This window comes from Rattus norvegicus, chromosome 19, assembly GCF_036323735.1.
Source record: "Rattus norvegicus strain BN/NHsdMcwi chromosome 19, GRCr8, whole genome shotgun sequence".
In the NCBI taxonomy this organism is placed as follows: domain Eukaryota; kingdom Metazoa; phylum Chordata; class Mammalia; order Rodentia; family Muridae; genus Rattus; species Rattus norvegicus.
In genome coordinates this window covers 21,362,146-21,387,794 of record NC_086037.1, presented here as the reverse complement: position 1 = coordinate 21,387,794, position 25,649 = coordinate 21,362,146, and the positions used below count along the sequence as shown (strand labels likewise).

Genomic DNA, 25,649 nt, shown 5'->3' with positions numbered 1-25,649 from the left:
TAGCAACAGCAGTCCAAAGTATAGCACGAAGTCCAAAGAGGAAGAAAATTGGATAAATTTACCAAGGGAAAAAGAGGAAGAGGCATTTAAGAAGAAAATACATGTAGCCCAAGTACAGTTCTTTCTCCCAGAAGAAATTTTTCAAACTGAAACCCTGTCCTCAGTTACAATTCCAATGTTACCATAGTAGTGAGAATAAGGAATAACAATGAGTTAAAAATACCTAAAGATCCCCCGTTGAAGGAATCAGAGAAAGGACTGGAAGAGCTTGAAGGGGCTCGAGACCCCATATGTACAACAATGCCAAGCAACCAGAGCTTCCAGGGACTAAGCCACTACCTAAAGACTATACATGGACTGACCCTGGACTCTGACCTCATAGGTAGCAATGAATATCCTAGTAAGAGCACCAGTGGAAGGGGAAGCCCTGGGTCCTGCTAAGACTGAACCCCCAGTGAACTAGACTATGGGGGGAGGGCGGCAATGGGGGGAGGATGGGGAGGGGAACACCCATAGAGAAGGGGAGGGGGATGTTGGCCCGGAAACTGGGAAAGGGAATAACCTTTAAAATGTAAATAAGAAATACTCAAGTTAATAAAGATAAAAAAAATACCTAAAGATGCAAAGCCTTCCAGGAATCTGACCTACTTGATATTGCATGCTAGAAGTTAATCAGCTGAACTGACTAAATGTGAACTAGATTAAATGCTCTATGTGTAGCTTGTATCTATCAAGCTGCCACCCACAAGCAGAGTCGGTGTGGATAAAGATGGCTGACTGACAATCTGCAATCAGATTCTCTTGAAAATGATGTGTGTCAAAATGACCAGTACTTCTCCAAGATTTTTGTTTTCTTCCCATTGTTAACTTCATTTTCAGTAACTATCGTGGGCAACAAAGGAGTCTTTAATGGGACAGGGCAATATCATTAAACATACAATAAACTGAAAATATTATGGTTGTTTTCTAGAGGATAAAATCTGTCCACCTTGTAAGAATCATTTCCAGACAGGCATGAAGACCTGACCTAGGGTCACATAAAAAGTGAGGTGTGCACCCACAATGCCAGCACAGAGAGGGCAAGAGAAGACAAGGACAGGAAATTCCTTTTCAGCCAACCTAACCAAATGACTGTGAACTTCAAGTTTAGTAAGAAATGATAGATTCAGTGTTTGCAGAATGCTATTGTGCGCTATTTAAAGATAATCTTTGTGTTATTCAGATGCTGATTTCTCTCGCTCAGATCCGGTTTCAATCCTGACGGAGCATTGCAAATGCCTATGTCAAGAATCTCCTTTCTCAAGTTTGTGTAAACAAGGCTTACCACTTATTCTTAGCCTTGTCAATAAAAGCTGATCAGCCAATGACTGGCCAGAAGAGAGAACCGTGTAAGACTTTGGCCAGCCAAGGAATGCGGAAAGAAAGAAGAGTAAACTGGACTCAGCCACAATGAGGGTGAGAGGAAACATCATAGGAAAATACACCTGAAGGCCAGAGGACCAGACCAATACAACAACGCAAGGATCTCAGGGATTTTGGCTGGGAGGTAGCCAGATTAGCTTGGAGGATTAAAATAGATTAATGACTCCCCAAGAATTGTGTAGTAAAGATTGATTAAATAAAGCTTGGGGTCTTTATTGGGTAACTCGCTAGGATAAAGAAAAACAGGCACTGTATTAATTTTCTCCTTACATTTATATTAATATTACTGTTACACTCCAGAGAATAGAGAGTCATAAAGCAGGACACTTCTCTGGCCTCTGAATACATCTCCACAAACACATGCATACACACCCTGAAATGCACATAAATAAAAACAAGAAAGTTCCCTAACCTTAGGAATTGAAAGAAAAAGGTTTTTAATTAGTTTTTTAGAATATAATAATTAATAAGAATTATTAATTAGAATGACAGTTTATAGAAAACCTGTCTTATTGGAAAAGTCATTGAAGCTAGTCTGTAAATGTAAAATGCAAAGTATACCCACAATACAGCAGCATAATTTAAACACAAGTTTAATGAGCGGAAGAGAATTAACAATTCTGTATGGCTTACTCAAACCTTGTTAAGTGAGAATTCTTCACCATCCCCTCCCACATGTACGCAGATGTATGCATAAGGGAACTATACACAACCACTAATATCCCGGCTAGCAGTTTTGGCCATCGATGTGTGGCATAACATCCCACATCATACTCCTCAAATATATTTGTTCATTAGGCTTCAATAAGCATAAGGAAGAAAACGGGCTGAAATGTTTTTAATTATTCATTAAGAGTTCTCATACCTGGGACAATATTCCCTCTTACTGGTTTGAGAAGAGAAAAAATGTCTATTACATAAATTATTATTATTAAATATTAGACATTTTTATCATTTTATCTGTTTACGGTCTGGGGCAAAATGATTTTCCTTTTCTGGAATTGCTGGGGATTTTACCCATGACCTTGTGTATGCTAGGCAAGCTCTGTACTTCTCATCCATGCACCCAGCAAAAACTTATTTTCCAATTGGAAAGATGCTTTACCTTACTATATTTATGCCTTTTAAGCTGACTTTGCTTATCGGCATCAAATTTAACTAACCAGGAGAAAGATTTTAGCAGCAATTTTTAAAATTCCGTGGGTTAAATATATTAGTATAGCTTTGCTATTAATGAAATGGCCCCTCATGGGCTTGCTGTTGAAGGCTTTGGTTCTGACACTGATGATGCTACTCTAGGAAGTTCTGGAGAATTCAGAAATACATCACTAAGGCACAGCCTTGTGTACTGCAGCCTGTTGTGGAACTCTGTCTCCCTTCTCTCACTCCCTTTTTACTACGCGTTTCAATCCTCTGAAACCAAGAGTCAAAATTGAAATTGCTTTTCCCAAGTATCCGTTGTATTGATTGAAAAAGTAATTACCATACTTAGCTGGATGTAACTTATTATTATTATTGTAACTTATATCAAAATGTTTATTTTTAAAGTTAAAGCTGAAATCATCTTCTTTATGCTCTTCAGTCAAAATACAACTTCAACTTCTTTCAACCAGCCTTTTCTCAGATAGATTAAGTTTGGATACAAACAAATTTGAGGAAAAGGTGTAGTCGACGTTAAGGCAAAACATAAAAGTTATGTGCGCATGAAGTCATACTTATTTAATAAAACGCAATGTGCAATGAATATACATTACTAAACAATAAATCAGAGAGGAAGAGGAGGAGAAGCACGGAGAGAAGAGGGAAGGCGGGACAAGGATGAGGGCAGCAGTACTCACATCTGTGGAACAGGTCCCAGAGCTCATCGATCTGCTTCTGTGTGGGGAAATGACCACAGTCGTTGAAGTACTTCAGCAGCTCACTTCTTTCTAATCCTTGCCAGTCTTCTCTCTTGGCAAACATGGTTTCATAGACTAAAAACCAAAAGGGAAAATAATAGAGTTTCTTTTACAAATAGTGTGCTGTGGACAAGTCACTTACAAAGTTCTTCTGTACTGGAAGTTAACTGAAGTCAGCCAGGTTGATCTTTGCACCTGGGGAAGAGCCTCTGGCATTCTAGAAACCAGTGTTAAGTCTTCTGGCTAACAGGCAGGACGCAGGGTCTCTCTTCCTCACCCATTCCCACACCATGAATTTCCTCAGGCTAACATTCAGTCAGGCTTCCCATGAAAGCACAGGAAGGGGCTCTACCTGCTTCATGGCAAATGATCACAGAACTTACACATATCAACACACAAACTATTAGCTGTAATGGGGGATGTTTTATTTTTATTAAGATGTGCTCGTTGTACACATTAATGGGGCTCAGTGTGATAATCCAAGGCATATACACAGCACTGAGGGATCTAATCCTGTCCCTCTGTATCTCTTCTCATCTACTAACAGTTGCTATTTGATTTCTATGTCGATGTTTGCAACATTCATATTTAGGAGAAGACTGTGGTTATCTGTCTTTCTATGTGTTGCTCATTTCTCTTAATACAATATCCACTCGGATTGCTGAAAATGAAAACATTAAGCTTTTCTTTATGGCTGAAATTGCAGTCAGGATATATAACCTGTTTTCTTTATCCATGCATCGGCTGCTAGACACCTGGGCCAACTCCATGTCGTGCCTATGACTAATGTGACAATAGCCACAAGTAAGGGACAGAGCGAATCTCTTTGGGGTGCCGCTTTGGCTTCCTCAGATACACAGTGAGAGTGGCTTAGCTGGATCATATGCGATTTCTTTGTCTTTTCCTTCTTCCTTTTTTCAAAACCAATTATTTTGTGACTGGCGCCTGAACCGAGAGCACCATGCATACAAGGCAAGAACTCCACCACTGCTGTATCTATCACCACCACAACTCTTTTTAACCTTATTCTGCACCAGGGGATCACTAAGTTGCCTAGGCTAGCCTGGAACTTACAAACTCCTTGCTTTAACCATGATAGGTCTGTAATGCCACATCGGCCGATTTTGAATTTTTATTTTATTCGTTTATCTTTTGAATCTCCATATTGTCTGTTCCCTTTCGTCCACATTGTCAGTACCAATGACAAGAACCCCAGGTTTCTGATTCACGATGACTCCTGTCAGAAGTTACCATGTCTCCTGTAAACCTCTCACTTCTTCACTACTCCCAGTCCACACTCTAATCCCTGGGATTTCCATTAGACTTTCTGATTCAAAAATAGAGTTGGGAACAATGTTCACATTTTGTTCAGTGATCTCACAGCAAAAGGGGAAAAAAAATTCAACAAATTCCTACTGGAATATGAATGGCTACGCCAGATCTTCAAAGCCATTGGAAACACATACAAATTAATATTTGATATAGTTATGTGCTTTTCTCTCTCCTCAAATCTATGAACTAAAGCTGCTGCATTTGGAGCCTCTTCTCATCGGATTTAGCATGGAACTTGAGGCTTTCCTTCTGTGTCCGGGCTTTCTGATTCAGAAGTGCCAGCATCTGCATTTCATTGCCTCAAAGCTTCTCCTAGCACCGGGCATCAATCTGTTGCCTTCTGGCCAATAACCCAAAAGTCTCAGACCCCTGCAGAGTGGCCCTCAACCCCTGCTGAAGTGCAAGAGATTGGGGGCAACTGATACATGAAAATCTAGTTTTTGAGAAACTTGCCTTCAAGAGTTCCCATGACAGTGTTTTGTTTTGTTTGTTTGTTTGTTTTTTTAACTTTCATCCTGTCCCTACTGCATTTTTCTATGCCATTTAAGAGTACTTTATGGGATTTACTTCCCAATACGTTAGCCGTACTTAAATCCATGTCTCAGGGTTTGTTTCTCTAAAAGACTAAAATTAAGACACAAAGAATTTCTATGAAGATTCATGAACTTTTGTTAATTTCTCCTTCGCTCATCTTTAGAATCCTTTCATATCTTTAATATCTTACTTCTGTGACTGTGCCCTGCCTAGGGTACAATACAAGCCTTCTGCAGCTCACTAGCAGAATTAATGAACTAAGCTAGTTAGCCAGTTTTAGTAAAAACAAAACTGAAATTGTGACTATTAGTACAGTTAGAAATTATTGAAATATTTTTAAAGGTACACAGGTATTTTCCAAATATAAAAAAATTAGCAATAATTGCATAGGAAAAGAAGAGAATTCTATGAAAAAATGACATAAATACCTTGCAAATTATGTAAGCTCTAGGTCTAACGTAAGTGAAAGCTATTCATAATTCTTTAGCCATGCAGATTCTATGGACAGAGCACCGTCTGTCTAATCAAATGCCTCTATTCTGTCTTTGTCTCATGCCAGCCTAACCACACCGATAGGTATTCATAAACTGCACTGTGGTTCTCTGTAATCTTCTAGTGCCTTCTGAACTTGACTAGGAATCAAGCCAAGAGACACATGTAAGTTACCCACAGACTTTTAAGACTTTTACTCAATAACCTTATCAGCTAGATACCATCAGAATCCAGTCTGAAAAAAACAGATATACATGGGGTATGTGTGTGTCCATCTGTGTGAGTTTCCAAACTAAAAAAATAAAATAATAATAATGAAAATTTTAAATCTGTAATTACAAGTTAAGAGTAAGAAATCATGGAGATAGGGTTAAAACTAAAACAAACAAGTTACGTTAGAACTAATTTTAAAAAGCATAGTGACAGAATTTTGGAGTGTGACAATCATACCGGGTTTTAAAGAAATGGGACCATGTCAAAAATAAAAATGCATGTGACTGGGAATTCTGTGGCTGAGTACTAAAACAGACGTTTTCATGGTACCTCCAGAAACGGCCAAAGAAGTACTATCAGTAATCTGAATAAAGAATAGAAGAGTCATGTGGTGTAAATGAGTGGTTGGGAACAACACACAAGAGTTTCCCATAAAGCAATATGTCTTGACCCGCATCAGAGCACATCTGCCATTGAATAAGAGTCATTCATTCATTCTTCTTGAAGACCAAGCATGCTGGAGAGAGGAAGTTTAACAATGTGGATGCATTGTAGCTCTTGTGGATGCCAACTTGAATGTTCTCAGCTTGGTTAGTGTGTGTGTGTGTGTGTGTGTGAGAGAGAGAGAGAGAGAGAGAGAGAGAGAGAGAGAGAGACAGAGAGAGACAGAGACAGACAGAGAGACAGACACAGAGACACAGAGACACAGAGACACAGAGAGGATATTCCTGAACTGACAGATACTACTGTGCCTCAGTTGTAAGACCCCAAAGAACCAACAGAACTTAAAAGCTTTCCAACCTCTCTAAAGAAGATAATGTCCCCCAGGATGTTGTCAGAAAGCCCTTAAACAAAGAAGGTAAGAAGCCCGGGACCAAAACAGCCAAGATGAAGTGTCTTCTTCCTCCATGCGCCCCCCAACAGAAGCACTGACATAGTTCTCTGAAGAAGTACCATACTAAAGAAAACACTATAGTGTTGCACAATATGCTAAATTTTGGCCAAGAGAATGAAGGGAGCCAAAGGAAAAATGCCAGGAACGGATTGTCAAGAGGCGTAGGCTGCCCTCAGAGTACTTCTACTTCGAAGTCTGAGTCCAGTAAAACATAAGTCTTGAAGTGTAACAGATAATCAGCCCTTCAAAATACAATCAAATAAAATGGGGGGGGGCACAAGTTAGTTGCTACAATAACCAAAAGTCCTATCACACATTTTGATAAATATTAGAAACTCTGTATTACAAAGCTTAGCAGAATATGAAACGACTATTCATAGAAGACTACTGAGGTATCCTCTGATTTTATACTAGTGCGTGGAGCACTCATGACCAACAGTCTTAAACCTCTGAGTACACGTGGGTGGGACCCATATTCCTCTCCTTCCCTCAAGTTTGCAAACTAAGTCCCAGCAGTTTCCAAAATGAAAACATTTCTCACTGCCTCTGCCTCTGTCTTCTCCATGATTTCTTTCTTTCTCATTCATAGCTTTCCCTCTGTCTGACTCTTTGCTGTATTATCTGTTTGAGAGATGCCTTGAGAATTCTACAAATGCCTTATCTAACTTTCTGAAAATCAGGCTGTGGGACTAGATCCCCTGAACTGGGTTCTCAAGATCTATGTATGTATCATGGACCTCTGAATTGTCTCTCTGGGTCTCTTTCTTTATTTGGCTTCTTCTTCTTTCTTTAATGTCTAACGACAGAAATGGAACAAGTATGACTTATTTTAAAAAATACATTTTTGCATACAAACTAAATGCAAATAGCCTTTTGAAAATAGTTTTTGCTATTCTAATATACTAGCCACGTATTAAATAGTAATGCTCATTGAAAGACATAAGCCCCATCTTCATGATGCATTCATGAATATGAAGTCCCAAATAAAGAATGAACATACTACAACTAGCTGAAACTACCAAAAGGTAGCACATTGATCTCATAAAATCATAAAATTATTCCAATTAAGTATAACTTACTTGCGTCATTCATTTTAATTCTTAAGAAGATTGGTCTAGTAATACACAGTACCTAAATAACACTCAACTGATGAACTATAAATAGAAAGACAATGATAAAAAAAGTGTGTCCTTATATTTATGAGCAGAACCCTAACAATTTGAAGTAATACATGGTTTATTCTGCCCAGTATGCTTTAACATTTACCAATATTACAATTTAATATTCATTTCAGGAGTGGCGAACCCCTCCCACAATGGGCAAAGAGTCATCCATTGTAACTCTCAAGGCCTCCAATCCTTCCACAGTCACTTCAAGTTTCTGACTTGTGGCTCAAGCTAAGCCATTCATTTAAAATCTCTTGGAAATCCGATTTAAAAATAAATGTGTCTCAGTATGAATACGTCACTTGGTAAAGTATTTGCCTAGCGTGCAGGAAACTCTGGGCTCTCCAACACAGCATTAAGAAAGACATGATGATACCAACCTGTAGTCCCAGCACTTGGGAGGCAGAGGGGGAAGGAGCTTGAGTTCATTGTCATTCTTAGCTACATCAAGAGTTCAAAGTCAGCCTGGGCAGATGAGAGCCCTATTGCAATATATGAATAGGTAGAAAATAGGTAGGTAGGTAGGTAGGTAGGTAGGTAGGTAGGTAGGTAGGTAAATGGGTAGGCAGGTAGGTGGATTGGTGGGTAGGTAGGTGAGTAGGTGGGTGAGTGGGTGAGTGGGTGGTTGCATGGATGGATGGATGGATGGATGGATGGATGGATGGATGGATGGACAGACAGACAGTCTCTATAACAATGTTGTCTGTTTCTCTTCTTCAGGAAACAGTAGATTCTTTTTATTTTCTGATCCATAGGTCTCTGGAGCAACTTATTGCTTATCCCCTCTGTGGAATCTGATTTCTTCATCTGTGTTTCCAACCCCTTCCCTTTAAATTTCCTGCTACACTTTGTGTAGCCAAATGAGGAGTCTGTTGTTTATAACAAAAAAAAAAATTCTAATGAATTCATCTAAGTACTCAGCGAGCCACTTTATGATGCAAATGGAAATATAAAAAACACAATCTCCCTTCCATTGCTAGGAGTAGATAGAGGTCTTTTCAATAAGTAAAAATGGGTTCTAAACCTAGCAGCAAGCCAGAAGGGACTGCAATACTTACATTTTTTTCTGTCCATCCATTCTTCTAGCTCTCCAAAGTATATAATCTGTCTTGTTCTCCAAAGACCAAGACGGTGTCTAACACGGTGGATTAAGCTCCGATACATTTTTATAACTGCTTTCAAATTCGGCCCATGATACAAAGCCTAGGAAGAGTAAAAACATACCATTATATATATATTATATATATATTATATCATATATTTCTGTTATTTATAACCAGAGTAAACAACTTAGGTAAAAAGCCAGTCTTAAAAATCTGCACAGAAATATGCACCCCGCTGTGTATTGCCCTCGGAGCACAAACAGCCACTCCCATCACCAGACTGGACAGTTTCTTTGTTATTTTGACACAAGCTAGATTCATGTAAGAGGAAACCCCAATTGAGAAAATGCAACCATTACATTGGCCGTAGAGCACTGGGACATTTTCTTTTTAGAAAAAATTGATTATTTTACATTTGAAATATTATCCCCCTTCCCTGTTTCCCCTCCTGAAAACCCCCTAACCAATGCCCCTCCCCTGTGCTTCTACGAGGGTGCTTCCTGACTCACCCACCTGCTTCAGCCTTACCAATCCAGCATTCCCCTACACTGGGGCATCGAGCCTCCATCGAGCCATCGGATCAAAGGCCCCCACTCCCATTAATACAAGATAAGGCACTCCTCTGCTACATATGCAGCTGGAATCATGGGTCCCTCTATGTGTACTCTTTGGTTGGTGGTTTAGTCCCTGGGAGCTCTGGAAGGTCTAGTTGGTTGATATTGTTGTTCTTCCTATGGGGTTTCAATCCCCTCTAGCTCCTTCTGTCCTCCTAATTCCTTCATTGGGGTCCCAGTGCTCAGTCTGATGGCTGGCTGTGAGCATCTGCCTCTGTATTGGTCATGCTCTGGCAGAGCCTCTCAGGGGACAGCTATATTAGGCTCCTGTCAGCATGTACCTCTTAGCATCAGCAATAGTGTCTGGGTTTGGTGTCAGTGGATGGAATGGATCCCTAGGTGGGGCAGTCTCTGGATGCCCTTTCCTTCATTCTCTGCTCTACTCTTTGTCCCTGCATTTCCTTTAGAAAGGAGCAATTCTACATTAATATTTCTGCTAGTGGGATTGCAAACTGGTACAACCACTCTGGACACCAATCTGGCAGTTCCTCAGAAAATGAGACATAGCACTACCTGAGTACACAGTTATACCACTCCTGGGCATACACCCAAAAGATGCTCCAACATATAACAAGGACGCATGCTCTACTATGTTCAAAGCAGCCTTGTTTATAATAGCAAAAAGCTGGAAACTACTTAGCCATTAAAAACAATGACTTCATGAAACTTGCAGGCAAATGGATGCAACTTGAAAATATCATCCTGAGTGAGGGAACCCAGTCACAAAAGATCACACATGGTGTGCACTCACCAATAAATGAACATTAGGGGAAAAGCTCAGAATGCCCACAATATAACTCACAGACCATAGAAAGCTCAAGGAAAAAAAAGAAGACCAAGGAGTAGATGCTTCAGTCCCCCTTAGAAAGGGGAACAAAATAATCATGGGCAGTAGAGGGAGGGAGGGATCTGGGAGGGAAAGAGGACAGAGAGAGAAAAGGGAGGCAGGATCAGGTATGGGAGGAGATAGGAGAGATGTACAGAGGGTCCGGAAATTGAATGGAGGTTTATAGTATTGGGGAATGGGGAACTGGGCATAACCGCTAGAAAGTCCCAGATGCCAGGAAAGCAAGAGGCTTCCAGGACCCAGTGAGGATGACATTAGCCAAGACCCAACAAAGGGAAGAGAGAGCATGTAGAGTCTACATCCAGAGGTTAGGCACAGCCCCTGGTTGAGGGATGGGGCCAACCACCCATCTCAAAAATATTAACCCAGAACTGTACCTGGGACATTTTCTTAATTAACTATTTATGCAGGACAGCCCAGCCTACTAGGAGTACAACCACCTCTGGTCAAGTAATCCTGAGTCTTATGACCAAACAAGCTGAACAAGCCATCGAGGCAAAGGCTGTATGCATTACTCCAGGGCTTCTGCTTCAGTTCCTGACAAATCCCTTCCCTGCCTTCCTTCCTGATAGACCGAGACCATGCTATGCAAACAAAACGATATAAGCAACGCAAGTTGCCTTTGATCCTGGTATTATATCAAATCGAATAAAAACAAACTAGGACACCTTTCCTGCTGTAACAGACTGTAGCCTTGTGAACTGCGAGCCAAAGTAGACCGTTCCGCTTTACATCGCTTTTTGTCACGTATTCGGCAATACTGAAAAAAGTAACTAATACAGAATATATGAGAAAATGCTAATTAAATTCTCTAACGCTATGATACAAAAGTTAACATAAATTATTGATTAAAATATTCCAATTCATATTAACATAATGGACAAGTCTATGCTAGCTCCCTGGATGCTTCAGTCTGTCTTTTGTTTGATTCTATCATGTCACTGGTCACTGGCATGATGACACTGAGAGGGATGTGGTTTCTCTATTAGCAAGAGCAGACCCTTCCCTGTTTACTACCCATGTATCCTTTTGCAGCCAACAAGTACAGGCTCTGGTCCTGTTTGCTTGTTTATCATGCTCTGTGCAGCTCAGGACTTTTTCAGAGAACTTCGAAGGCTGGTATGTTTTCTTAACCCTAGTCTCTCTCTCAGTGAACGTTTTTGTGTTGCTTTTATTCAGCTCTTGGAAAGTGATGTGCTAGCCCCTGTGAGGAAATATCTAGCTGGTCTGCTGATCTAACCCTGTGTAAACACTGACATATGGCAATATCCAAGAGAATCTTTATTCCGAAACCTCATAAAGTAAGGAGGAACACATACTTAAATGACTAAATCCATGAAATAAAATTTAAAATAATGAAGTGAAATAAAATAAAACATTCTAAATATCCACCTAATGTTTATATATATAAGCATACATGTAAATATGCAAGCGACAAAGGCAGGAAACACCAGTTGTGATTCTGATATCAATTTTTTCAGCCAATAAAACGTTACTGACACTCTTAGCCATGCCAAGATGAGGAAGACGCTGTCCCTTTCCTTGATTTGGTACCTACTTCATAATTTTTTATTAAGTTATTATCCTGGTAGAATATAATTCTTTAAGAATAGGAATCTTATATGTCCATTAAATGGACTTACAAGACCCAGAACTTTCATATGACTTATTTAGAAACTAATGCATGTTTTTTGAATAACTAAATAGAAGTGTATAATCGCACAGTAGGATCAGAGGAATTTCTTTTCCCCTAAACATTCTAAAGTAGTCTCTTAGCCAACAGTGCTATTTCTGTGTCCTGCTCACTCCCATAAATTTTACATTTGGTGGTAATTGGAGTCATGGTAATAGACATCATTGTTCTAAGAAGGTATATACAGTACAGAAAGAATCCTGTAAAAGAAAGTTTGAGATGGATCCAAGTCAAAGGCAAATAGATCTATTCCATAAATATGAAAACAGCAGCAAGAGATATAAGAAAATTAGAACATCCTTGATCATCTAAACTCAAAGAAAGAGGTTAGGCTAGGTCAGCAGACTGCAACATTTCTAGGAATAACTGTGGCAAAGGTTTTGGCTTTGTTTCTGATAAATTCATAGAGTATTCTGAAGACCAAGTTCTTTTTCAAAGTGAAAGTTTTTTAAATATATATTTTAATTAGCATATAATTATATAAGTTCTCCCCACTGTCAGGTGCCTTCATTCCAACCCATTCCATGCCTCCTCACTTCCTCTCAAACTGATAGTGTCTTCTTTAATATCGTTATATACACATATAGCCAGCAGAGTAGTTTTGCTGCTTATGTGTATATGATTTCAAAGCTGACTATTTTGAAACAGTTATGTACATTAGGTGGCATGGGGACAGCTTCCAGAGTGAGAGTTTTTCAGATAAGGGACAACAGGGCAGCTGTTTGATAAAGAAGCTAGGAACAGTGACTTGACTGAAGCAAGGGAACCATGCTAAGTGGGGGAAACACTTTATTAGAGACAAGGGAAGAAGAATTAGCAAAATAAGTAACTTTTGTGGAGAGGTACTTTGAAAGGAATTTAAGATCAAAGAATATTTCATCCTTTCCTACAGGCCAGGTTCCCTTCCGAGCTCTAGATCCACATTCCCAATGGATATCTAGTTACCTCAAAGATTTCTAACAGGCATTTCAAACTCAGTGTTGAAATCTGTATTCTACTTCATTTTTTTTTTGCCTCCCTACTCTTTTACCTGAAAAATCTCAAAACGTCTGAGCTGCTCACACATCCACCCAGAGCAGAATGATGGTACTCTATTGACTACTCCCTCACCATTGTCTTCAGCCAGTCAACCCCAAGTCCTATCCATTGACGTTTCTCCATGCCTCAAGCCATCCTCACCATGCACCAGGCTACTAAAAGAGCACAGTAAACCATCTTCCTCTCTTTTGTCACTCTCTGCCCCTAACACATCATTCAGAATAGCCCAGTCACTAATCTAAGAGCCCCCTTAGAAAGCCTCTTATCTTTGGCTTCCTCCAATTCCACTGCCCTAACAAGATTCCACGTGTCCCAAAAGTGTTCCGTGTCACCCAAGGACATTGGTACTGTCTTTCCTTTTGCCTCTATTGACTTTACAACCGTCTGACAAAACAGAACTCTCTACATCGCAGTATATCAGCATTGACCAACCCCTACACAGACATAGCAATGTGGGTTAAGTGACTGGCCTTGTTAATTAAGTATTCATAATTAAGTTTCATAGAGTACCTAAGATTTTTAAAAGTCATTTGTACTTTTAACTGGGATGCATGCTATATGAAATCGTGTAGCAGGAAATTGAACTCAGTATCCGGTAACTAGGAACACTGTTAGGCTGCTGTGATTCTCTTTCACATTAAAAGTATTGAATAAAATAGGTTATATTGTTAAGTAAATGTTCCACAGGTGACTAGGAACGAAACATTTATAAAGCAAACCTATTTTACATGAAATTAGCACGGAATCCCTGAGTAGGTTAAGCAGACTTTGCAGTTGCTATAGATTTTGACACACACAATGAGATACAATTAATACTTTATCAAATTTTCAAAGGATTTTACGAGTTTCAAAATATTAAAGACCTTTGACCCATGTGTTGTCCATTGCTATAGTAACTTTAAAACTTGGAATTTCAAAGATTTTAAATAGTTTCTTAACCTAATCCTAAAATTCTGACTAATCTCATATAAGAATTAAAATTATCTAAGTTATAAAAACTATTGATATTAAGTAAGATTTTACATTGAGAAATATTGTTTTTGCCTTGTTTCTGTTTTTAGGATTATTATACTGTAATCAAATACTAACAAACAGATTTTTTTTAAAGAAAAGAACTATTTGAATTCTTTAGAAATTATGCTGGTCAAAATCTCCATGATCTTATTAATGACTGGTAAGATAATTGAACACTGCTTCATTATTTTCAAATATGCACAAACTGAGAGGATGTCAAAAGCGAGAGTGAAAAACCAAACCATCACTGTAGTAAACAGTGTCCACAGCGATGAGTTGGAAGTCTCCCAGTAGAGGGATAGTCACAGTGCTGGCAATTATTCTATGATTTGCTGTGCAGCCCCTGGAGCAGAACTTATCTCAAGATTCCCCAGTAGCAACCTTTCATGTAAGCATGGTCTTGGAAACATCATTTATTGTGCTATAAGCCTGTCCCTCTAGCATTTTGTCAGGAGGGAAACAACTTTAGTCAAATCAACAAAGCAACCATCGGATTCACTAAATGCCATGCCAGTGATAGAATAAGCACAGAAAATCAATATCAAAGATCATAACAAAATTTATAACCAAATAAAAGTCTACAATCTTCCTGCTATTGGCTCTATCCCCTAAAGTACTCCCCACTGTTTTCCTCTCACACTCTACTGCCTCAGAGAAAGTCAATGGTCTCCATACCAGTCTCTCCATTAAGCTTCCTCTTAGTTACGATGTTGCTAAACTTTCTAGATTCAATTTTGCTCGAGGTTATGAATGACTACTATTCACTCTGACAGCAGGAAATAATACAATTAAATTACGTAAGATTCAAAAACCACACAAAGAACGTTGAAGCTCTGCCTCATTAGGAAGCATGCCAAACTTCTAAAATAATGTTTCATTGAATCAACTTATTTATTTCATAGCTACCTTTTGAGTAAAGAGAAAGACCATAGGTTAAACACTGTTTTCTATATTTTAAAATAGTAGCAAACAAGACAGGGGTTGTAATCCCCAAATAAAGAATTTAAATACATAGATAATGAGCAAGAAAAATAGCAGATAATAAGTCATGGTTGAAATGCTAGAGACTGTATATTATATGTCAAGGCAGTATGTGCTGATATGAATACAAAAATGAATCTAGAAGCTCTCAATTAAATCAAAAAAATTGTACTTCCTGTATTAATTAGTTGTTTTTTGGCTGTGATCAAATAACTGACAAAAGCAAACTGTGGAATGAAGGCCTTGCTGTTGTTGTTGTTGTTAGTAGTAGTAGTAGTGGTAGTGGTAGTAGTGGTAGTAGTAGTAGTCATAGTAGTAGTGGTGGTGGTGATGGTGGTGGTAGTAGTAGTAGTGGTGGTGGTGGTGGTAGTAGTAGTAGTGGTAGTAGTAGTAGTGGTAGTGGTAGTGGTAGTGGTGGTAGTAGTAGTCATAGTAGTAGTAGTGGTGGTGGTAGTGGTGGTGGTAGTAGTAATAGTGGTGGTGGTGGTGGTAGTAGTAGTACTAGTAGTGGTGGTGGTGGTGGTAGTAGTAGTAATAGTGGTGGTGGTGGTGGTAGTAGTGGTGGTGGTGGTAGTAGTGGTGGTGGTGGTGGTAGTAGTGGTAGTAGTAGTCATAGTAGTAGTGGTGGTGGTGGTGGTAGTAGTAGTCATAGTAGTAGTAATAGTGGTGGTGGTGGTAGTAGGAGTAGTGGTAGTAGTAATAGTGGTGGTGGTGGTGGTGGTAGTAGTGGTGGTGGTGGTGGTGGTAGTAGTAGTAGTAGTGGTGGTGGTAGTGGTGGTGGTGGTAGTGGTGGTGGTAGTAGTAGTAGTATTAGTAGTAGTGGTAGTAGTCATAGTAGTGGTAGTATTAGTAGTAGTGGTAGTAGTGGTAGTAGTAGTAGTAGTATTTTTAAACTTCATTTCCAGGAGGAGGCTGATCACAATCTGTCTATAGTCATGAGCAGGGAGAGATGAATGCTAGTGCTCAGCTGGGTTTCTCCTTTTTATTCAGTCTAGGACTCAGCAGCCCATGAAATGGTAAAACCTACATACAGGGTGGCTTTTCTCACCTCATTACCAGAAATTTGCTTCTGTGGAAAATGTACGTCCTGTCAATTTGACAATATTAAGCTTTGCATGCCCAGTAGCACTCTATACCACAAGGTATAGATGATCACGATGTAGATAACTAGATAGAAAAATGAAAGGGTCCGCTCTGCACTATGGACCAGGGATGGGGAGGGTTAGTTGCCTGGACGACTTGAAGTTTAGAAGAAGAAGAAGAAGAAGAAGAAGAAGAAGAAGAAGAAGAAGAAGAAGAAGAAGAAGAAGAAGAGGAGGAGGAGGAGGAGGAGGAGGAGGAGGAGGAGGAGGAGGAGGAGGAGGAGGAGGAGGAGGAGGAGGAGGAGGAGGAGGAAGAGGAGGAGGAGGAAGAGGAGGAAGAGGAGGAGGAGGAGGAATAAAGTTTTCTTGGCTAATATTAAAAGAAGTCAAAGCCACAAAACAACAGTGTACAATCAAAATTTGGAATTTATTAATTCCTAAAGAGTATGTAAAGAAGTACCATGTGCCCAGACCCGGTGAGAGAGAGACCCAACCGCCTGGTCAGGTGGGCACTCCTGAGGCTGCAGAGCAGAAGAGACCACCAACACTGCTCACCCCTGCCCACATCCCTGGCCCAAGAGGAAACTGTATAAGACCTCTGGGCTCCCGTGGGGGAGGGCCCAGGAGCGGCAGGACCCCTGCCAGAGACACCGCCGGAACCTGAAAGAAACAGACCGGATAAACAGTTCTCTGCACCCAAATCCCGTGGGAGGGAGAGCTAAACCTTCAGAGAGGCAGACAAGCCTGGGAAACCAGAAGAGACTGCTCCCTGCACACACATCTCGGATGCCAGAGGAAAAAGCCAAAGACCATCTGGAACCCTGGTGCACTGAAGCTCCCGGAAGGGGCGGCACAGGTCTTCCTGGTTGCTGCCGCTGCAGAGAGCCCCTGGGCAACACCCCACGAGCAAACCTGAGCCTCAGGACCACAGGTAAGACCAAATTTTCTGCTGCTAGAAAGCTGCCTGGTGAACTCAAGACACAGGCCCACAGGAACAGCTGAAGACCTGTAGAGAGGAAGAACTACACACCCGAAAGCAGAACACTCTGTCCCCATAACTGACTGAAAGAGAGGAAAACAGGTCTACAGCACTCCTGACACACAGGCTTATAGGACAGTCTAGCCACTGTCAGAAATAGCAGAACAAAGTAACACTAGAGATAATCTGATGGCGAGAGGCAAGCGCAGGAACCCAAGCAACAGAAACCAAGACTACATGCCATCATCGGAGCCCAATTCTCCCACCAAAACAGACATGGAATATCCAAACACACCAGAAAAGCAAGATCTAGTTTCAAAATCATATTTGATCATGATGCTGGAGGACTTCAAGAAAGACATGAACACACTTAGGGAAGCACAGGAAAACATTAATAAACAAGTAAAAGCCTACAGAGAGGAATCGCAAAAATCCCTGAAAGAATTCCAGGAAAACACAATCAAACAGTTGAAGGAATTAAAAATGGAAATAGAAGCAATCAAGAAAGAACACATGGAAACAACCCTGGATATAGAAAACCAAAAGAAGAGACAAGGAGCTGTAGATACAAGCTTCACCAACAGAATACAAGAGATGGAAGAGAGAATCTCAGGAGCAGAAGATTCCATAGAAATCATTGACTCAACTGTCAAAGATAATGTAAAGCGGAAAAAGCTACTGGTCCAAAACATACAGGAAATCCAGGACTCAATGAGAAGATCAAACCTAAGGATAATAGGTATAGAAGAGAGTGAAGACTCCCAGCTCAAAGGACCAGTAAATATCTTCAACAAAATCATAGAAGAAAACTTCCCTAACCTAAAAAAAGAGATACCCATAGACATACAAGAAGCCTATAGAACTCCAAATAGATTGGACCAGAAAAGAAACACCTCCCATCACATAATTGTCAAAACACCAAACGCACAAAATAAAGAAAGAATATTAAAAGCAGTAAGGGAAAAAGGTCAAGTAACATATAAAGGGAGACCTATCAGAATCACACCAGACTTCTCGCCAGAAACTATGAAGGCCAGAAGATCCTGGACTGATGTTATACAGACCCTAAGAGAACACAAATGCCAGCCCAGGTTACTGTATCCAGCAAAACTCTCAATTAACATTGATGGAGAAACCAAGATATTCCATGACAAAACCAAATTTACACAATATCTTTCTGCAAATCCAGCACTACAAAGGATAATAAATGGTAAAGCCCAACATAAGGAGGCAAGCTATACCCTAGAAGAAGCAAGAAACTAATCGTCTTGGCAACAAAACAAAGAGAATGAAATCACACAAACATAACCTCACATCCAAATATGAATATAACGGGAAGCAATAATCACTATTCCTTAATATCTCTCAATATCAATGGCCTCAACTCCCCAATAAAAAGACATAGATTAACAAACTGGATACGCAACGAGGACCCTGCTTTCTGCTGCCTACAGGAAACACACCTCAGAGACAAAGACAGACACTACCTCAGAGTGAAAGGCTGGAAAACAACTTTCCAAGAAAATGGTCAGAATAAGCAAGCTGGAGTAGCCATTCTAATATCAAATAAAATCAATATCCAACTAAAAGTCATCAAAAAAGATAAGGAAGGACACTTCATATTCATCAAAGGAAAAATCAACCAAGATGAACTCTCAATCCTAAATATCTATGCCCCAAATACAAGGGCACCTACATACGTAAAAGAAACCTTACTAAAGCTCAAAACACACATTGCACCTCACACAATAATAGTGGGAGATTTCAACACCCCACTCTCATCAATGGACAGATCATGGAAACAGAAATTAAACAGTGATGTAGACAGACTAAGAGAAGTCATGAGCCAAATGGACTTAACGGATATTTATAGAACATTCTATCCTAAAGCAAAAGGATATACCTTCTTCTCAGCTCCTCATGGTACTTTCTCCAAAATTGACCATATAATTGGTCAAAAAACGGGCCTCAACAGGTACAGAAAGATAGAAATAATCCCATGCGTGCTATCGGACCACCACGGCCTAAAACTGGTCTTCAATAACAATAAGGGAAGAATGCCCACATATACGTGGAAATTGAACAATGCTCTACTCAATGATAACCTGGTCAAGGAAGAAATAAAGAAAGAAATTAAAAACTTTTTAGAATTTAATGAAAATGAAGATACAACATACTCAAACTTATGGGACACAATGAAAGCTGTGCTAAGAGGAAAACTCATAGCGCTGAGTGCCTGCAGAAAGAAACAGGAAAGAGCATATGTCAGCAGCTTGACAGCACACCTAAAAGCTCTAGAACAAAAAGAAGCAAATACACCCAGGAGGAGTAGAAGGCAGGAAATAATCAAACTCAGAGCTGAAATCAACCAAGTAGAAACAAAAAGGGCCATAGAAAGAATCAACAGAACCAAAAGTTGGTTCTTTGAGAAAATCAACAAGATAGATAAACCCTTAGCCAGACTAACAAGAGGACACAGAGAGTGTGTCCAAATTAACAAAATCAGAAATGAAAAGGGAGACATAACTACAGATTCGGAGGAAATTCAAAAAATCATCAGATCTTACTATAAAAACCTATATTCAACAAAATTTGAAAATCTTCAGGAAATGGACAATTTCCTAGACAGATACCAGGTATCGAAGTTAAATCAGGAACAGATAAACCAGTTAAACAACCCCATAACTCCTAAGGAAATAGAAGCAGTCATTAAAGGTCTCCCAACCAAAAAGAGCCCAGGTCCAGACGGGTTTAGTGCAGAATTCTATCAAACCTTCATAGAAGACCTCATACCAATATTATCCAAACTATTCCACAAAATTGAAACAGATGGAGCACTACCGAATTCCTTCTACGAAGCCACAATTACTCTTATACCTAAACCACACAAAGACACAACAAAGAAAGAGAACTTCAGACCAATTTCCCTTATGAATATCGACGCAAAAATACTCAATAAAATTCTGGCAAACCGAATTCAAGAGCACATCAAAACAATCATCCACCATGATCAAGTAGGCTTCATCCCAGGCATGCAGGGATGGTTTAATATACGGAAAACCATCAACGTGATCCATTATATAAACAAACTGAAAGAACAGAACCACATGATCATTTCATTAGATGCTGAGAAAGCATTTGACAAAATTCAACACCCCTTCATGATAAAAGTCCTGGAAAGAATAGGAATTCAAGGCCCATACCTAAACAGTAAAAGCCATATACAGCAAACCAGTTGCTAACATTAAACTAAATGGAGAGAAACTTGAAGCAATCCCACTAAAATCAGGGACTAGACAAGGCTGCCCACTCTCTCCCTACTTATTCAATATAGTTCTTGAAGTTCTAGCCAGAGCAATCAGACAACAAAAGGAGATCAAAGGATACAGGTTGGAAAAGAAGAGGTCAAAATATCACTATTTGCAGATGACATGATAGTATATTTAAGTGATCCTAAAAGTTCCACCAGAGAACTACTAAACCTGATAAACAACTTCAGCAAAGTGGCTGGGTATAAAATTAACTCAAATAAATCAGTTGCCTTCCTCTATACAAAAGAGAAACAAGCCGAGAAAGAAATTAGGGAAACGACACCCTTCATAATAGACCCAAATAATATAAAGTACCTCGGTGTGACTTTAACCAAGCAAGTAAAAGATCTGTACAATAAGAACTTCAAGACACTGAGGAAAGAAATTGAAGAAGACCTCAGAAGACGGAAAGATCTCCCATGCTCATGGATTGGCAGGATTAATATAGTAAAAATGGCCATTTTACCAAAAGCTATCAACAGATTCAATGCAATCCCCATCAAAATACCAATCCAATTCTTCAAAGAGTTAGACAGAACAATTTGCAAATTCATCTGGAATAACAAAAAACCCAGGATAGCTAAAGCTATCCTCAACAATAAAAGGACTTCAGGGGGAATCACTATCCCTGAACTCAAGCAGTATTACAGAGCAATAGTGATAAAAACTGCATGGTATTGGTACAGAGACAGACAGATAGACCAATGGAATAGAATTGAAGACCCAGAAATGAACCCACACACCTATGGTCACTTGATTTTTGACAAAGGAGCCAAAACCATCCAATGGAAAAAAGATAGCATTTTCAGCAAATGGTGCTGGTTCAACTGGAGGTCAACATGTAGAAGAATGCAGATTGATCCATGCCTATCACCCTGTACAAAGCTTAAGTCCAAGTGGATCAAGGACCTCCACATCAAACCAGACACACTCAAACTAATAGAAGAAAAACTAGGGAAGCATCTGGAACACATGGGCACTGGAAAAAATTTCCTGAACAAAACACCAATGGCTTATGCTCTAAGATCAAGAATCGACAAATGGGATCTCATAAAACTGCAAAGCTTCTGTAAGGCAAAGGACACTGTGGTTAGGACAAAACGGCAACCAACAGATTGGGAAAAGATCTTTACAAATCCTACAACAGATAGAGGCCTTATATACAAAATATACAAAGAACTCAAGAAGTTAGACCGCAGGGAAACAAATAACCCTATTAAAAAATGGGGTTCAGAGCTAAACAAAGAATTCACAGCTGAGGAATGCCGAATGGCTGAGAAACACCTAAAGAAATGTTCAACATCTTTAGTCATAAGGGAAATGCAAATCAAAACAACCCTGAGATTTCACTTCACACCAGTGCGATTGGCTAAGATCAAAAACTCAGGTGACAGCAGATGCTGGCGAGGATGTGGAGAAAGAGGAACACTCCTCCATTGTTGGTGGGATTGCAGACTGGTAAAACCATTCTGGAAATCAGTCTGGAGGTTCCTCAGAAAATTGGACATTGAACTGCCTGAGGATCCAGCTATACCTCTCTTGGGCATATACCCAAAAGATGCCTCAACATATAAAAGAGACACGTGCTCCACTATGTTCATCGCAGCCTTATTTATAATAGCCAGAAACTGGAAAGAACCCAGATGCCGTTCAACAGAGGAATGGATACAGAAAATGTGGTACATCTACACAATGGAATATTACTCAGCTATCAAAAACAACGAGTTTATGAAATTCGTAGGCAAATGGTTGTAACTGGAAAACATCATCCTGAGTGAGCTAACCCAATCACAGAAAGACATACATGGTATGCACTCATTGATAAGTGGCTATTAGCCCAAATGCTTGAATTACCCTAGATCCCTAGAACAAACGAAACTCAAGACGGATGATCAAAATGTGAATGCTTCACTCCTTCTTTAAATGAGGAAAAAGAATACCCTTGGCAGGGAAGGGAGAGGCAAAGACTGAAGGAACACCCATTCAGAGCCTGCCCCACATGTGGCCCATACATATACAGCCACCCAATTAGACAAGATGGATGAAGCAAAGAAGTGCAGACCGACAGGAGCCGGATGTAGATCGCTCCTGAGAGACACAGCCAGAATACAGCAAATATAGAGGCGAATGCCAGCAGCAAACCACTGAACTGAGAATAGGTCCCCTATTGAAGGAATCAGAGAAAGAACTGGAAGAGCTTGAAGGGGCTCGAGACCCCAAAAGTACAACAATGCCAAGCAACCAGAGCTTCCAGGGACTAAGCCACTACCTAAAGACTATACATGGACTGACCCTGGACTCTGACCCCATAGGTAGCAATGAATATCCTAGTAAGAGCACCAGTGGAAGGGGAAGCCCTGGGTCCTGCTAAGACTGAACCCCCAGTGAACTAGTCTATGGGGGGAGGGCGGCAATGGGGGGAGGGTTGGGAAGGGAACACCCATAAGGAAGGGAAGGGGGGAGGGGGATGTTTGCCCGGAAACCGGGAAAGGGAATAACACTCGAAATGTATATAAGAAATACTCAAGTTAATAAAAAAAAATATATTTTAGACAAAAAAAAAAGAAGTACCATGTGACAATCTTTACAGACACCAGAGACTGGAGGTCCTATGTCCAAGTCAGTAAGTTCACAGTTCATGGCCTATCCAATGTAAGGCAGCATAAGACTATGAGAAATAGGGAAATGTGTCAAGTATAAAACATGGCAGATATTACAGAGGACTGAATGAAAAGAAGCGCAAAATCAAAGAAACCAACGAGAAACCTACTGTAATTCTTCACGTGAAAGCAGATGTAAATAAAATCTAAAGGAAAGGGCAGAGAAGAAGAGAATATAGAGAAAGATGTGAAACTCAAAGCAATTGGGTATGGCAACAAAAATGTCAAAATGCAGACACTTCTAAGCTGTGCCTGCACAGTGGATGTAAGAAAATGAGTTCATTTTGGGTCATGTGAATTGTGACCTAAGGAAACTTCGAGTAATCAGTGCAGTAGCTGGGCCTGGGCTACAGAAACGTCTATGACGTAGCTTTACTGGATTAGGAAAGACTCCTGCCGGAAGTAGTTCAAGTAGGCAATAGGCTACCTAGAACTGACTATCAGGCTATCAGCTGTTTGACTCGACTTTGAGCAGTTGATTTTACTTACTGGAGCCTGTATTTCTTCAAGTATAAAATATACAGCGGCTACCTATATTAGTGATTAGAATTAGTGATGAATTCAGTATAAAGAGTTTATTTTTAATAAGACAGATTTCACATCAGAATGATCGAAGCAATGGATACACTTGCACTTACAAACAAGTAGATAGCTGTGTTCTTACAAATAAGTATTCTGGGGACCTAACAGGAAGGTCCTTCCAATGAGCTACTCTGAAAGAAAAATGTGTGCACATCTTTATAGTTTGCCAAGCTTTAATTCTCAAAGTGAGGATATTTCTCATGCCCTCATAGTTTTACCAGGACACATCCATTTGGCATTCTTTTGTATTTGGGCAGCCAAAAGGAATACTTGTGGTTTATTATGAAACCCAACATTGCTGTTTCTAAAATCTGCCAAGATAGATGTAGAAGGAAGAGTTACACACAGTTATTTCCAAAGGAAATGTTTAATGCACTTTGAGAGTACCCAGGAGCTTGGGAAGCAGAAAGCTTCTAATTATTCTAGCTAGAGAGTAAATCAGAAGAAAAAAAAAAAAAACAAAACAAAAAGACAGTTTCCTCTAGTCCCAGAATTGCTGAACTTTGGATAAAGATAGTACTTTGCTAAGTGACCAAATTCTCAGAAGGCAAAACTATTACCAGACTAAATTAAATTACTCATTTGGTTTTCTCAATCAAAATGTATAGATTTTTGTAGAGATAGAACATTTTTAGACAAATTACATAAATATTTCCAAGAAAACTATTTGAATTCTATAATTAAGAATACATAAAAACTGAAGCGGCAGGTTCCCTGTGGTCCAGACACCACCTGCACCCAACAGCTCCCTGCACCCAAATCCCGTGGGAGGGAGAGCTAAACCTTCAGAGGGGCAGACACGCCTGGGAAGCCAGAGGAGACTACACTCTGCTCACATTTCTGACTCCAGAGGAAAACTCCTAATGCCATCTGGGACCTGGGTGCATGGGGGCCCCCCGGGAAAAGGTGGCACAGACCTTCTTGGTTGCTGCCCTCACGGAGAGCTCAAAAGCAGCCCCCCAGGAGCAACTTCAGCCATGGGACCACAGGTAAGACCAACTTTTCTGCTCTAAGCGACCCGCCTGGTGGACTCAGGACACAGGCCCACAGGAACAGCTGAAGACCAGTAGACAGGAAAGACTACCCTCCAGAAAGCAGAACACTCTGTTCCCATAACTGGCTGAAGGAAAACAGGAAATCAGGTCTATAGCACTCCTGACACACAGGCCTATAGGACGGTCTAGCCACTGTCAGAAATAGCAGAACAAGGTTACACCAGAGACAACCTGATGGCGAGAGGCAAGCGCAGGAACCCAAGCAAGAGAAACCAAGACTGCATGGCATCATTGGAGCCCAATTCTTCCACCAAAGCAAACACTGAATATCCAAACACAACAGAAAAGCAAGATCTAGATTTAAAATCACATTTGATCATGATGATGGAGGACTGCAAGAAAGACATAAAGAACTCCCTTAGAGAAACACAGGAAAACAGTAATAAACAAGTAGAAGCCTATAGAGAGGAATTACAAAAATCCCTGAAAGAATTCCAGGAAAACACAATCAAACAGTTGAAGGAATTAAAAATGGAAATAGAAGTAATAAAGAAAGCACAAAGGGAGAAAGAGACAAGGAGCCATAGATACAAGCATCACCAACAGAATGCAAGAGATAGAAGAGAGAATCTCAGGAGCAGAAGATTCCATAGAAATCATCGACACAACTGTCAAAGATAATGTAAAACGGAAAAAGCTACTGGTCCAAAACATACAGGAAATCCTGGACTCAATGAGAAGATCAAACCTAAGGATAATAGGTATAGAAGAGAGTGAAGACTCCCAGCTTTAAAACAA

The 25,649-nt window shown here is 40.0% G+C and overlaps 1 protein-coding gene across 8 annotated transcripts in view; it reads right to left on the bottom strand.

The window, feature by feature from the left end:
- The window catches only part of Iqcml1 (IQ motif containing M like 1), a 223,714-nt gene that overhangs the window by 63,178 nt on the left and 134,887 nt on the right, over window positions 1–25,649 (bottom strand). For all 8 annotated transcript variants that reach the window (XM_063278520.1, XM_063278521.1, XM_063278516.1 and 5 more), the window contains 2 exons: window positions 9,011–9,155; window positions 3,261–3,395 (listed from right to left, as the gene is read on the bottom strand). In XM_063278520.1, coding sequence (XP_063134590.1) covers window positions 3,261–3,395; window positions 9,011–9,155 — 280 coding nt within the window. The remainder of the gene's footprint in view (window positions 1–3,260; window positions 3,396–9,010; window positions 9,156–25,649) is intronic.